A 14382-nucleotide genomic window follows, 5' to 3' on the forward strand; every position below is an offset into this window, starting at 1 on the left:
AGCAAAAATTTTGGTTTATGGGTATTTGGCATTTTCTGCTTAGACTACCAATACCACCCCCATCTTTATGAATCTTATTATACGGAGCACGGTTGGCAAAGGCACAGAAAGCAGGCACTCTCACACAACTGTGAGTGGAGGTGTATAAACCTCTTTGCGAAGGTATTCTGCAATACCTATCAACTTTTTAAATGTATATGCATTTTGCCCCCCAAATCTCTTTAAATTTGCCCAACGGAAATAATGGCACGGGTGCACAGCACTGCACCTGTTTTGTTTGTTTGTTTGTTTGTTTGAATCAAGACTGGAAGCAGGGGCTTCAGTTTCAGTTTAGGATGCGAGAAGCTGGAAAGAGCATCGCTGCCACCCTCACGACAAAAATAATGCTGAACGATTTCCTGGCGTTTTATTTAAAAATAAATGAGGTTGCTCGAGCGCCACGCAGGCTCAGCGAGACAGGGGAGAGCCCAAAGTCCAAGGGGCCAGCTGCAAATTCCACACCGAACCACCGCGAGGTCCGTAAACGTGCCCCCCACCCCCACCCTGGGTTCCTCAGCCCCGTTGGGGCCCCACTCAGCTCTCGCATAAGTTTCCGTTTCCTGGAACTGGACTCCGCCTAGTCCGGGATCAGATTCACTTTTCGGTTTCCTTTTCCCGCTCGGGTCCTGCGTTTAACAAAGCCCACGCCTGGGCAGCGACCTCGCGCCGCCGACGCCCCGCGGGAAGCGCGCGCCGCCCGCCCGCACTCCCCGCGCACGCGCACACGCCCGCCCGCGCGCGTCCCGCCGCTCGGCAGCTGGGGAGCCCAGTCCTGAGGAGAAAGCCCGAGGGGACAGCCGCCCCTCTCCCCCTCCCGGACGGCCCGCAGCGCCCAGCCACCATGAGGTGAGGGCTTTCCCCGCTTCTGCTCTCAGACTGCGTAGGCCTTTGTTTCAAGCCGGTGTTTTTCTTTCATCCCGTTGCCAGCTTAGCGGCACGGCCCTGCCGGGGGCCGAGCCCCTTGCGCCCTGCAGCCGGGCGTCGTGTTCGGAGCGCTCCCCGAGAGCCCTGTCCCGGTCCCGGGCGTCTGGAGTCGGGCCTGGCGGGGAGGGTGACCGCGCGCGCTTCCCGGGAGCTCCGACCCTCCAGGGCGTCCGCGGTCAGGACTGTCGGGTCGGGGAGCCAGGCGACGCGCCCTGGGAGCCTGTGCCCTCCCTGCGGCTTTTCTCCGCGGCGGCGACGGCCGTGCTTGGTTGTCGTCCGCCCCTGGGCCGTTCCCGGGCGGCTTCTACGTGGCACGCGTCTCCTGAGGCCCGTCGCCTTCCTCCCCTTCCCAGGACCGCAGCTGCCATTCCCCCCGAGGTGGACAGACGCGGTTTGGCCGCAGCCCTGCAGTTGTCACCTAGGTCTACTACTGCCATTTTGCCTTTCCGATTCTGGGTCTGAGTCCTTCCCTTCCTGGGAGCTGCTTTTGTGCCGCGTCCAGATTCTTATTGTTCCCCCCAATCCGCTATTTTACGGGGGTGTCTTCGTCTGTCTCCTTTACTGCCTTTTGGTGGTGGGGTCCTTTTCTCTCCCGTTTCGTATCCCCGGGGGCTGGCACCCTGCCCGGTGCGTGATGAGTGAAGCAGTTAATAAGTTGACGGATGAGATTTGGGGCTCCTGAAGCTGAAAGCCCTTTCTTCTCAATCCTGACTCTGAACATCTACTAGTTGGGTGACCCAAAGCAAAGTTGCTTCCACGCTCTGAGTCTGTTCCTTATCTGTGCAAATTACTGGCATCCAAAGCTTAGGCCTGTGGGCTTAATGCACGGCGTAGTACCTAATATTTGCAAATGTTTACTATTATTTTAAGTAAAAAAGAAATTTAATAAGTGCCTCGCTTCTCACATCTGTAACAAGGGAGGGAGGTATCAGGAAGGTGCCTGAAGAAACGAGGAGGAAAGGGGGGGGTGCTCTGTATGTGTATGCAGGATGGGCTGGAAGAGGGGTGGACCCCAGTGGGGACTTTCTCCCAAGGACGATGAAAGACTGCTTCTTCCTGAGAAAAAGCCCCAAATTGCCTAAAGATAAATGTTGCCTTTTCAGACACAATAGCCTCTCTCTGCCAGCCTCCCAGAGACTGAATTTAAAAATTAAGCACAGTTTAAAAAATAACATTTCTCGAGGCATCAAGTTGTGCATAAATTCCAGAGCCTGGGCAAGGCACTTCAGTGACTGAATAGCCCATTGAGATCTCACAACCACATTCGAATTACCTGAGGCAGCCCTCCTTATCGTTCTTGAGCAGGGCTGGTGTAAACCTTTACAACAAAAGCAGATGTTCATTTTACTCTGTGGATGGACAGGGGGCTGGTTAGCCCGTTTGTCACCCATCTGGGCAGGCTGTTAAGGAGATGTCTTGCCTCTGAGTCTGGTGCAGTTACACCAGAGTAAGGAACAAACTACCACGGGACAGCCATACCAGGTTTCCCAGTCAGGGCCATAGGAAATAGTCCAAAAGTTATTTTCAGAATCAAAACATGGAGCCAGACAGAGAGTATGCCAAGATATAAAGACAAGAGGGATAGGGAGAACTGCAGTGGGAGAAAAGTTTGGAGCCATTAGCAGGAAGCGAAGAACTAGTAAGAATTCCCTCCTCTGGAATCCAGGTACTTGTTATGCTGATCGCCTATACCTCTGGGCTGGACGTGCCAGAAGTTGCCAGCATGTAACTACGTTCATTCAACAAATATTTATTGAGCTTCTGTTAATTGCCTGGAATAATAGATTCCAGGGACACAGTAGTGAAAGATACAAAAATCAGAACAAGGTCCCTATTATGGGGCTTAATTTAAAATGGGGGAAATAGGGGCGCCTGGGTGGCTCAATTGGCTGAGCATCTGGCTTCGGCTCAGGTCATGATCTCACAGGCTGGTGGGTTTGAGCCCCACATCGGGCTCTGTGCTGACAGCTGAGAACTTGGAGCCTGCTTCAGATTCTGTGTCTTCCTCTCTCTGCCCCTCCCCAACTCGTGCCATGTCTCTGTCTGTCAAAAATAAATAAACATTTAAAAAAAATTGCCTTTAATGGGGGAAATAGATAAACAATAGATCAATTCAGAAAGTGTTAAGAGCTACAAGGAAAATAAAATAGTGTAATGGGCTAAGAAAGTGATCTAGAATGGAGGGTGCTATTTTAGATCTGCCACAGGTGGCCTCCTGGGTAGGGAATGTTGGAACTGAGTTACAGGAAAGAACTTGTCATGTAAAGACTTAGGAGCAGAACATTGCAAGAATAAACACAACAGGGATAAAAGTCCTTGAATTTGATATGTTTGAGAGAGGAAGAAGGTCAATATGTCTAAAACAGTGAATGAGGAGGAAAGTAGGAGGAGAAAAGGTTGGACAGATAGATAATACCAAGTCCTTTAGGGACTTCTAGGACATGACAAGGGCTGGATTAATTTTTAAAGGTGTTGGGAAGCCATTGGGAGATTTTAAGCATGAGACTGACATATCTGGTTCACGTTTTCAAAAGTTTATTAGTACTCTGAGGGGATCAAGAGCCAACGCTGGGAGACCAGATATTTGCTCCATCTCAAAGGAAAGATGATTGTGGTTTAGACTAGGAAGAAATGGAGTAGAAATGGTGAAAAGTGGATGGATTTGAGATGTATCTGGGTGATAGAATTAACAGGACTTCCTGTTGTATTGGATGAGAGGTTGAGGGAAGAAGAGAAATCAGCTTTCTCCTAGATTATTTGGCCTGTGGAACTAAGAGGTGCCAAAAAAGATGAGGTTCTGAGGAGCAGGCTCGAGGAATCCAGATTTCTGGATTGGCTATGTTTATTTGAGATGCCAGTTGATGTTTATTTTTAATGTTTATTTTTTTTAATGTTTATTTATTTTTGAGAGAGAAAGACAGAGTGTGAGCGGGGTAAGGGGAGTGAGAGAGGGAGACACAGAATCAGAAGCAGGATACAGGCTCTGAGCTGTCAGCACAGACCCCAACCAGGGGCTTGAACTCACATCTGTGAGATCATGACCTGAGCCAAAGTTGGATGCTTGACTGAGCCATCCAGGTGCTCCTGAGATGCCAGTTGAACTTCTAACTGAAGATGTGAATAAAAAGTCATTAAGTTTGGAATTTAGGAAAAAGATCAGAGATCAAAGAAATATATTGGAAGATCATTAGGTCTATGTTAGAAAGTCTTGAATTGTGGGAAAAAAAATATTTTAATTCACTTCTCTTAATAATGATGATAATTGGATCTTGATAACTAAGAGTTTTGCCCTTCCTTTGCACCATTTCAAAAAAATGTTTTAATCTTTATTTTTGAAAGAGAGAGACAGAGCAAGAGGGAGACACAGAATCCAAAGCAGGCTCCAGGCTCTGAGCTGTCAGCACAGAGCCCAACTCCTGAGCCAAAGTAGAACGCTCGACTGACTGAGCCACCCAGGCACCCCTGGTTCATTTTTAAAATATTTTTACCCAGCTTTTTTGTTGTTTGAGAGAATCACTAATCATCCTTAAGTAAATCTCTCTGCCACTCCTTATCTAAAGCACTGTGCACAGCAAGTCCTGGCGAGAAATAGTTCATCTAAAACAACTGCAGCAATGTACAATGTTGTGACTTTAGAATGAGGGTTCATATTTGAAACCATTGTTTTCTTAACCTGAGAACTTTAAGTAAATATCTGGCATATCCTTTCTAATGGGCAGCCACATAGACCTCTTACCTGCTCTTTAAGCTGCTCTCTAAAATCCCTTTATTTTTATTTTTATTTTTGTAGGTCCTCCTGAGGCAAAGTGAATTTTAAATACATTGTATATATCACATATTTTAAAGCAAGCTCTTTGTAAACAACCTCTAATTTTTATATTAAAGAAGTAGTATACCATTATGGTCGAAAGGCATTAGCTTTTCAGTCAGGCAGAACTAGGTTTGAATCTGGGCTCAGCCAGTTGATAGATGTGTAACCTTGGAAACATATTTTAAACTCTTATCTCCCTGTCTTCATCCATAAAATTGGGAAAATAATAAAAGATTCTTAGAAAAATTACATATAATTCGTATAAAGTGCTTGGCACACTGCCTGGAATATAGTAAACCAGGGTTGTTGTTTTCTTTTTTTTTTTTTTAATGTTTCTGTATTTGCTTTTTTTTTTTTTTTTTAAGTTTATCCATTCACCTTGAGAAAGAAAGAGATCATAGGGAGAGGGGAAGAGAGAGTGAGAGAGAGAATCTCAAGCATCTCTGCACTGTCATTGCAGAGCCAGATTCAGGGCTCGAACTCACCTGAACCGAAATCAAGAGTTGGATGCTCAACCGACTGAGCCACCCAGGAGCCCCAGCTTCAGGGGTTTTTTGTTTTGTTTTGAGTACTCATCTGATTCTAGATAGTATGTTATAAATAATATAACATTCATACTAACAAACTGAATCTGCAGTGAGCCCAGGTCCTTTGTTTAAGTTGTTTTTTTTAAATATGTCCTTGTCTGTCATTTAATTTAGCTCTTCACCTTGAATAAATAGCAGAAATTTCAAGTTAAAGGAAAGCTCTAACCTGTTGGGCTTGAAATCTTTTTATCTGTTAAGCCCTATAGGCCCAGTGTCTCTAACTCTCCCATCCCATATAGTAGCCATTAGTCATATATGTGGTTATTGTAATTAATTAAAAGTAAATAAAAAATTAGATTCCTTACCTGTACTAGTAACATTTCAAGTAATCAGTGGCCACATGTGGCCAGTGTGTCATATTATACAGCACACATAAGAACATTTCCATCATTGCAGGAAGTTCTTTTGGAAAGCTCTGGTGTAGAACCTACTACATATGCTAAAATATGAGACCTGTATATTCAATTTTATTAATTAATTATAAACTTAAATGCCCCCTAAATATAATATTAAGTCAATTATTTATGTTTACATTTAGTATTTATAAAAATTGGAAAACAATTCATGGAGTAGTATTTAAGTTATAAATATGAAATGGTTTTATTTTTCCAATCACTACTGCTAATGTGCAATTAATTCAGTTCTCTAACTCTTCTGTTACTTTTTGCTATTAGGACAGCCCCTTTCCAGTTCCTAAAGACTCTGTCTGATTCCATTTAAAACCTCAATCTCATATTTTTTGGGTTTTTTTGAGAGAGAGAACATGCATGCACAGGCAGAGGAGGGGCAGAGGAAGAGAGAGAATCTTAAGCAGACTCTACACCCAGCACTAGCCTGGCATATGAGATTATGACCTGAGCCAAAATCAAGAGTCATACACTTAACCAACTGAGCCACCCAGGCGCCCCACCATATGTGATTTAAAGCATTCTTCTCATCCTTCTCACCCCCCACCAAATATTGATGTAAGTGCTCTACAGAAAGGGAAATATGATAGACTAGACTTTAGGATGACTGGCAAGGTGGGGGTGCAGCTTTAGCTAAGGTGATTAGGGGTACCACTCTTTAAAGCGCTGACATTTGAGCCAAGACCAGAATTGTGAGAATAAGTAAGCCCTAGAACCCTCTTAGGAAAAGTTCACAGAATGTGGGAATAAAAAGTACATGCAGATACCCTTAGGTAGATACGTACTTCGCAGAAGAAGTAACAAATTTTTTTAAAGGACTGTATGGCTGGAGTGCAGTGAGTGGGAGGAAAGTTGTACAAAATGAGGCCAGAGAACTAGTCAAGGGCTGGATGACATGGTTAGGAGTTTGAGACTGGAGATAAAGATTTGAATATTAACAATTTATAGCTTTGCTTCTGCGTCATGTTCTATCTTTCTTGCAGTTATCCTCACCTGTCTCCCCCAAGCATCATTTTCTCCCTTACTACTGGATCATTCCTATTGGTATATCATTAAGTTATTAAAAATATTGTGAGTAAAAATTATTTTGACGATTCCCTCAGCCTCCTACCTTCCTTCCAGATATAGCTCTATTTCTCTACTTCCTTCATAGCAAAATTCCTTGATAAGAGTGGCCTGTATTCCCCATATCCACTTCTTTACCTTGCATTATCCCCTCAACCCACTCCAGTAATATTTTCATCCCTACCATTCTAGTGAAACACTTAACATGGTCCTCCACAGCTTTACTCCTGCTAAAACTGTGATCTCCTGTCTGTCCTCGACTACTCAATCTCTTAGAATCATTGTACACTTGAATATTGATCTCTCTTTCTCAAAATAAACATTTTCTTCCTTAGGCTTTCATTGATACTAGGTTTCTTAGTTTTCCAGCTCCCTCACTGATTATTCTTTCTTGGCCTCCTTTCCTGGTCATTCTACTCTGCTTCATTTAGAGTGTCCTGCAGCTTAGTTTTTGACCTTCTCTGTCTATGCTCACTCCTCAGGTAATTTCATTCTAGATATTGTGGTTTTAAAGTTCATCTGCATGTTGATGACTCCCAATTTTACATCTATAGTTCTAACTTCACTCCTTGTTCCTGGTATTTTCCCTTATTAATATCCAACTTCATACTTGGTATCTTCACTTGAGTGTGTAATAGACATCTCAAAATTAATATTTCCAGATAGTCCTCTTGATTTATCAACTTACTTCCTGAAGTCAAAAGCATAGGCATCATCCTGCATTTCCTCTTTTCCTTATGGCCCTCCCTACACCCAGTCCATCAGAAAGACCTGTCAACTCTGCCTCAAATATAACCAGTCCAGTCCTCACTAACCCCATACTGCAACCACAGTGTAAGCTTGCATCATCTCTCCTTGGATTTTCTCTACAGCTTCTTTCATGTCTCCTTTAGGGAGATTTGCTCTGGCCGTGTTCTTTAAATTTTAACCACTTCTCAGAACCCCTGCCAACTTTCCATTCCCCCACCACCACCCTTTCGGCTTTATTTTTCTTTTTATTACCATCTCACATACTCTATACTTTCATTTATTTTTTTCCATTTATTTTTTTGTCTTTTCTTGGTACACACCACTGCCCTATCTATTATAAGCTACATGAAGTCAGGTTGTTTTTTCTCTTTTGTTAACGGGTGTATCCCAACACTTAGAACAGTGCCCTCTACATTGTAGGCTCTTAGTACATCTTGGTTGAATAAATAATTTCCCTATCAGTTTCCCAACTTCCTCTCTTGATCCTTGATTGTCCATTCTCCTCAGAGCAGCCAGGGGGATTTTTTTAAAAAAACTCTAACTTCAAATTGCCCTTTTCAAAAAGGCTATTCATTCACAATTATAATGGAAGTACTCCCCCAACCACCAAAACCCTTAATCCCATTACTCTGATTTTTTTTTTCTTAGCTTAATTAACACTTACTACTATCTGGAATTATAGTGTCCGTTTGTTTTCATATTGATTTGTTTAAATATTTGTTTTCCATCAACTCATTTTGTTCCTTCCTCTCCCAGAATGGCATTGCCATGAAGAAAGGGCCATTTTCTAACTTGTTCACTGCTATATCCATACAACTAGAATATTGCCTGGCATATATGACATGAGGTGGTCAATAAATGTTTTGAGGGCACTATTACTATAATTCCCAAAGACATTTATATAACTATATATTTCACATACAAGTGGGTGGAGGATTCTGTGTGCATCAGAAAGGGAAATAAACATACATTCACACACACATGCCCTGTATACTGTTCATCCCATAATTAGGGCATTTTCGTCTTTGAGAGAAGACTTAAGGAATTTATTTTCTGTACATTTCTTAATTATAGTTAATAGTAGATTTAGAAAGTCTTTCCTGACTGCCACACCACCACTATCAGCAAAACAAATGAATAAAGCCAGAAATATTAATTAGTTGCAGACAGTAGAAACCTAATTCAGAGTGGCTTAAGCAGACAGAGAGAGGTTATTTCCTTAAGTAAATAGAAGTCCAGAGTAGACGAGGTGATCCAGGCAAAACTAGTTACTGTCATGAACAATTTCTCTTTCTTCCCATCTAAGCTGTGCTTTCCTCTCTGTTAGATTCTTTCTCAAGCAGGCTGACTCTCCCCGAGTTTGGAAAGATGTCCACCGGCAAACCTAAGCTTATATTCTGCCAACTTAAAATTTTTAGAAGGAAGGTGGATAGTTCTATTAAAGTCCCTTTTCAGCACAATTGTATTTTAATTGGACTATCTCTGAATAAATCCCTGGGACCAGGCGATGGCTGGAATATCATGTGCCTTCCCAGACTAAGCAGTAGACAGCCCATTTCAAATCACATAGACTGAGAGTAGAGGGAGATGTTCCAGAAATGGAAACCAAAAGAGGCGTCCTTACCAAGTAAAAACCACAGATGTCCACAGCATCGGATTACATATGTTTCCTGGGTCACTTGCAAGAAACTTTATGCTGAGTTGTAATTGACTACTTACAAGGTCTGTATAAGCAGGGCTGTGTCTTGTTCGCAGTTACATACCAAGGGTTATCTAGAAAATCTTACACATAAAAGGTTCTCAGTAATGAATAAATATTTCCTTGTCCTTCCTTTCCCCTTCATCTTCCTAGTTTCAGAGATAGTGTTTCCAGTGTGCCCTGCAGATATTCCACTGTGCCTTGCACAAAGGGAGCTCAACAAATATTATAAAGTGAATTTTAGGGGCGATGATAAGGTAATAATAAGTATTAGCTATTGTTGCCCACAACCCCAGAGTTCAGAAGGATGTAGCACTTAATATCAAATTTACTAAGCTTACTAAATTTCCTTTTGCCTTTTCCCCATCTATTTGGAAATATCTGTTACTCTCCTTTTATCTGTCTCAAACTTATGCTTCTCCTCATCTTGTGGTATACCAGTTACTGTGTGTTTCTGTGACTTTTCTCTCTGTGGGGTTTCCTTCCTTTCCTTCGTCTTTCTCTCCTTCTCGTCCTTCCTTCTTTCACAAAAATGATGCATTGGTATGGCTTCTGTGTCTCCTCCAGTGTGCCTCTTTTTCTTATTTCTCACCTCCTCTTCTCCCCCTTCCTACTCATAATACGGACATGTAATTTTTATATTAATTATTGACTGTGTATATAGTTATTATTCTTAATTTTTAAGGCAATTAAATAAAAACATTTTAAATTCCCTTTTGTAAAAATTGGAGGTACTGGTGGGTTAGTGACTGCCAAAGGAAATATATATTCTGTGACATAGAAAACCCTGACATCTCTCCAGAGCTGCTTTTGCAATAAATAATGAGAATATTTCTAGACTTTAACTCTACACCAAGGAAATTAGTATAAAGTTGTAGGGGACTAGTGCTTGAACTGTAAGATCAAATAAAAGATAGAAGTGTTGTTAAGCAAAAAACAGTATTTAAGGTTTAAAGATTGATTATTTCCTTTATTTCTTCAAAGTTAAAAAGGATTTTATCTTTGCAGTGAAATTCCTAAGGACTCCTTGAAGGCCCTTCTGTTGGAGTTAGAATGTCACTTTACATGGAATTTACTTAAGGAAGACATTGACCTGTTTGATGTGGAAGATACAATTGGGCAACAGCTTGAATTTCTTACCACAAAATCCAGACTCACTCTTTATAACCTATTGGCCTATGTGAAACACCTAAAAGGCCAAAATCAAGATGCCCTAGAATGCTTGGAACAAGCAGAAGAAATAATCCGGCGAGAACATTCAGACAAAGAGGAAATACGAAGTCTGGTCACTTGGGGAAACTATGCCTGGGTATATTATCACATGGACCAGCTCAAAGAAGCTCAGAAGTATATAGACAAGATAGCAAACGTTTGTAAGAAATTGTCTAGTCCTTCTAACTACAAGTTGGAGCGTCCTGAGATTGACTGTGAAAAAGGGTGGGCACTCTTGAAATTTGGAGGAAAGTATTACCAAAAGGCTAAAGCAGCTTTTGAGAAGGCTTTGGAAGTGGAACCTGACAATCCAGAATTTAACATTGGCTATGCCATCACAGTGTATCGGCTGGATGATTCTGACAGAGAGGGGTCTATAAAGAGCTTTTCTCTGGGTCCTCTGAGGAAAGCTGTTACCCTGAACCCAGATAACTCCTACATTAAAGTTTTTCTGGCACTAAAGCTTCAAGATGTACATGCAGAAGCTGAAGGGGAAAGGTATATTGAAGAAATCCTGGACCAAATATCATCCCAACCTTATGTCCTTCGTTATGCAGCCAAATTCTACAGGAGAAAAAATTCCTGGGACAAAGCTCTTGAACTTTTGAAAAAGGCCTTGGAGGTGACACCAACCTCTTCTTTCCTGCATCACCAGATGGGACTTTGCTATAGGGCACAAATGATCCAAATCAAGAAGGCCACGCGCAACAGACCTAAAGGAAAGGATAAACTAAAAGTTGATGAGCTAATTACATCTGCTATATCTCATTTCAAAGCAGCTGTGGAAAGAGACTCTATGTTTGCATTTGCCTACACGGATCTGGCCAATATGTATGCTGAGGGAGGCCAGTATAGCAATGCTGAAGACATTTTCCAGAAAGCCCTTCGTCTGGAGAACATAACTGATGATCACAAACATCAGATCCACTATCACTATGGCCGCTTTCAGGAATTTCACCGCAAATCAGAAAGTACTGCTATCCACCATTATTTAGAAGCCTTAAAGGTCAAAGACCGGTCGTCCTTACGCACCAAATTGACAAGTGCTCTGAAGAAATTAGCTATCAAGAGACTTGGTCACAATGCTTCAGATGTGCAGAGTTTAAGTGCCCTAGGGTTTGTTTACAAGCTGGAAGGAGAAAAGAGGCAAGCTGCTGAGTACTATGAGAGGGCCCAAAAGGTAGATCCAGAAAATGCAGAATTCATTACTGCTCTCTGTGAACTTCGACTTTCTATTTAAATACATACTCTAGGAGATTAGTTATAAGCTTTTGTCTCCATTTTGGGTTGTATTTTTTGTTTATTATTTTAATCCATTGTTCATTATAGAGCCAATTCTTTTGAATGATTATTATGTACTAAGCATTATGCTAAATACTATTTTATATACGTAATGATGAATCTTTTTGCTGTTTTCTTCTCTTTTAAATTCATATAATCCTTTGAGAAACAAACATTTCAGCTCTTATAACTCTTAAAAATGGTTTGGTCATTATGACTTTATACCCTTTATCTTTGTTATTTATAATAAGTTTTTATTAAATTTTATCAAATTTCCCATATTATTCACACAGTGAGTATAATTCTGCATAAACGCTTGACACCTAGGTCAGGAATATTCTTTCAGCAGAATTATATTAGTTAAGCTTTTAACTGTGTAGCTTGCAGAAGATGAACCCTTCAGTTACAGATGTTCTCACTTTGAGAACCTGATAGTCACCTAAAGAATCCTCTTTGGTGAAAGAAAAATGTTCATAATAATAAAAAACTTGTTATCTATGGTGACTTTAATAAAAGGAGAAAAATCTAGAACAGGAAAAAAAATTTCTTTAAATACAGAACTAAGGGACCCATGAGAAATCACAAGCATTCTCTCCCAGAATGTTCATTAAGTAGCTAGAAATAGTTGTGAGAAAAAAAATGAATGGAAAATCATATCTCAAGTTTCTCTGGTTCTTTTAACTAGAAGAATGAACTTAAACTAATCTAGATGAAATTAATTTTAATCTTTCACATTAAAATTGCAGAATTTTTAGGTTAAAATCGTTAAGCTTGAAAGCAGACTAATTAGGAAATTGGGAGAAATGATAGACAAATGGGTAAAATAGATGTCCCTAACATACATCCCTAGATTACCAAGATTTCAGTGATTTGGATTTTGGTCTGGACTGGATCATTCTCATACCCCCAATTTCTGGTCTTTGGTTCACTATTTTAGTATTCTAAAGTTACTTCTGTGAATCTTTTTCTTTTGTCTAAAGTTTTCAGATTGACATGTTTTCCTATAGATCCTTTCAGTTTTAATATCCATCTTGAAGGGTCACTGCTTAAGGGCGCTTATCCCAGGGGACATTGTTAATTGGGATATTGCTAAAAGTAGCATCTCTAATGTTGCTTCTTTGATTATGGACTACACAATTATATTTACCACCACAGTATTAGTGGGAAAGTGTGCCATGTGATTTAATTCTCCATACCTCTACTGTAGCTCTTAAAACTACTGTATATATGTTTGTGTGTTTTTTACTTTTTGTTACTTTTTAAATTTTTTTTCCTGTTATGGTTTTGATTATTATAAAAGTAATGAATTCTCACTGTAAAATTTCAAACTTAGCAGAAGCATATGAATTTAAAATAAGAGCACTCCCCTCACCCTTCCCTAATTCTATGCCCCCATGGTAATCTGTTAACAATTTAATATGTATCCTTCCAGATATTTTTTCAATGCATATTCAAACATACATCCATACTACAATGTATTTCATAAATTAAATTTTTAAAAATGTTTGTTTTACTTCAGCCCCTGCTGTTTTTGTTTATTTTGCTCATTTGCTTATTCAAGAAAGAAGAATGGGAAGGGAATGATCTTTACTTAAGTATTTCAGAAACTTGGGACTGAAGTCCTGACCTATCAGTAGAAGCTTGTGTTACACTCTGCAGCAAATATTTTATTTTGCAGCAAGTCATTTTCCCCCACTGGGAATAATGTGATTAAGGTTATATTCCCAAGTAAGGAATTTGCACACAATGTAATACAGTTATGATATCAAAACAATGACACAACTATAAGCCTCTATTTAAATACTTAGAGTCTATTAAGTGACTTTAAAATTCACTAGAGGGGCGCTTGGGTGGCTCAGTCAGCTGAGCATCTGACTCTTGATTTTGCCTCAGGTCAGGATCCCAGGGTCATGAGATAGAGTCCCACGTGGGACTCCACAGTGAGTGTGGAGCCTGCTTAAGATTCTTTCCCTATCTCTCTCTCTCTCTCTGTCTCTCCCCCTGCCCCTTTCTCTCATGCTCACTCTAAAAAAAATAAAATTCACTAGATATTATAACATACCAACATATAAGAAGTCATAAACACCAAGAAAGTATAAAATTGGTATATGAAAAATACAACTCTATAAAACACTGAACTAAAATTAGTATGCTTCTAATAACTGTAAGTTTTGTCACTAATTTTGGGCTTGCCTTCCTAAAAATTAAAACTATTTAGAGATAATTTCATAGAGTCTTAGGTTTTAAAAAGACCTCAGAGTTCATTCACCTTTACCAATTAACCATCAAAACTTGGAGCTTGAATTATCTTCCTAAATGATAATTTCATCTTCAGATAGTGCTAATCTTAGAAATCTGTTCCTTCCATTTAACTGCATACTTTTGGCCTGAAGTATATACATTTTGGTCTGTCTTTAGGGGCAAAGATCTAATCCTTTTTAGAGGTGACATTTTGTATCAAAACTCTTGATTGCAGGTGGCATAAAACCTAGCTCAAACTGACCTAAGCAAAAATGGGAATGTAATGGCTATTTAATAGTCTAGGGGCAGTACTAGGTTCAGATAAATTTGAGGGGACAAGTCACCAAATACATATCAGTGGCTATT

The 14382-nt window shown here is 40.4% G+C and overlaps 1 protein-coding gene across 1 annotated transcript; it reads left to right on the forward strand.

Annotated features, from left to right (window-relative positions):
• Positions 1–547: 547 nt before the first annotated feature.
• Positions 548–13291, forward strand: IFIT5 (interferon induced protein with tetratricopeptide repeats 5). Its single transcript, XM_058697124.1, has 2 exons — positions 548–885; positions 10291–13291. The coding sequence occupies exons 1-2, from the start codon at positions 881–883 to the stop codon at positions 11732–11734; spliced, it is 1449 nt and encodes a 482-aa protein (XP_058553107.1). The 5' UTR covers positions 548–880; the 3' UTR covers positions 11735–13291.
• The last annotated feature ends 1091 nt before the right edge of the window (positions 13292–14382 follow it).

The sequence above is a fragment of the Neofelis nebulosa genome, chromosome 13 (assembly GCF_028018385.1).
Source record: "Neofelis nebulosa isolate mNeoNeb1 chromosome 13, mNeoNeb1.pri, whole genome shotgun sequence".
Classification (NCBI taxonomy): domain Eukaryota; kingdom Metazoa; phylum Chordata; class Mammalia; order Carnivora; family Felidae; genus Neofelis; species Neofelis nebulosa.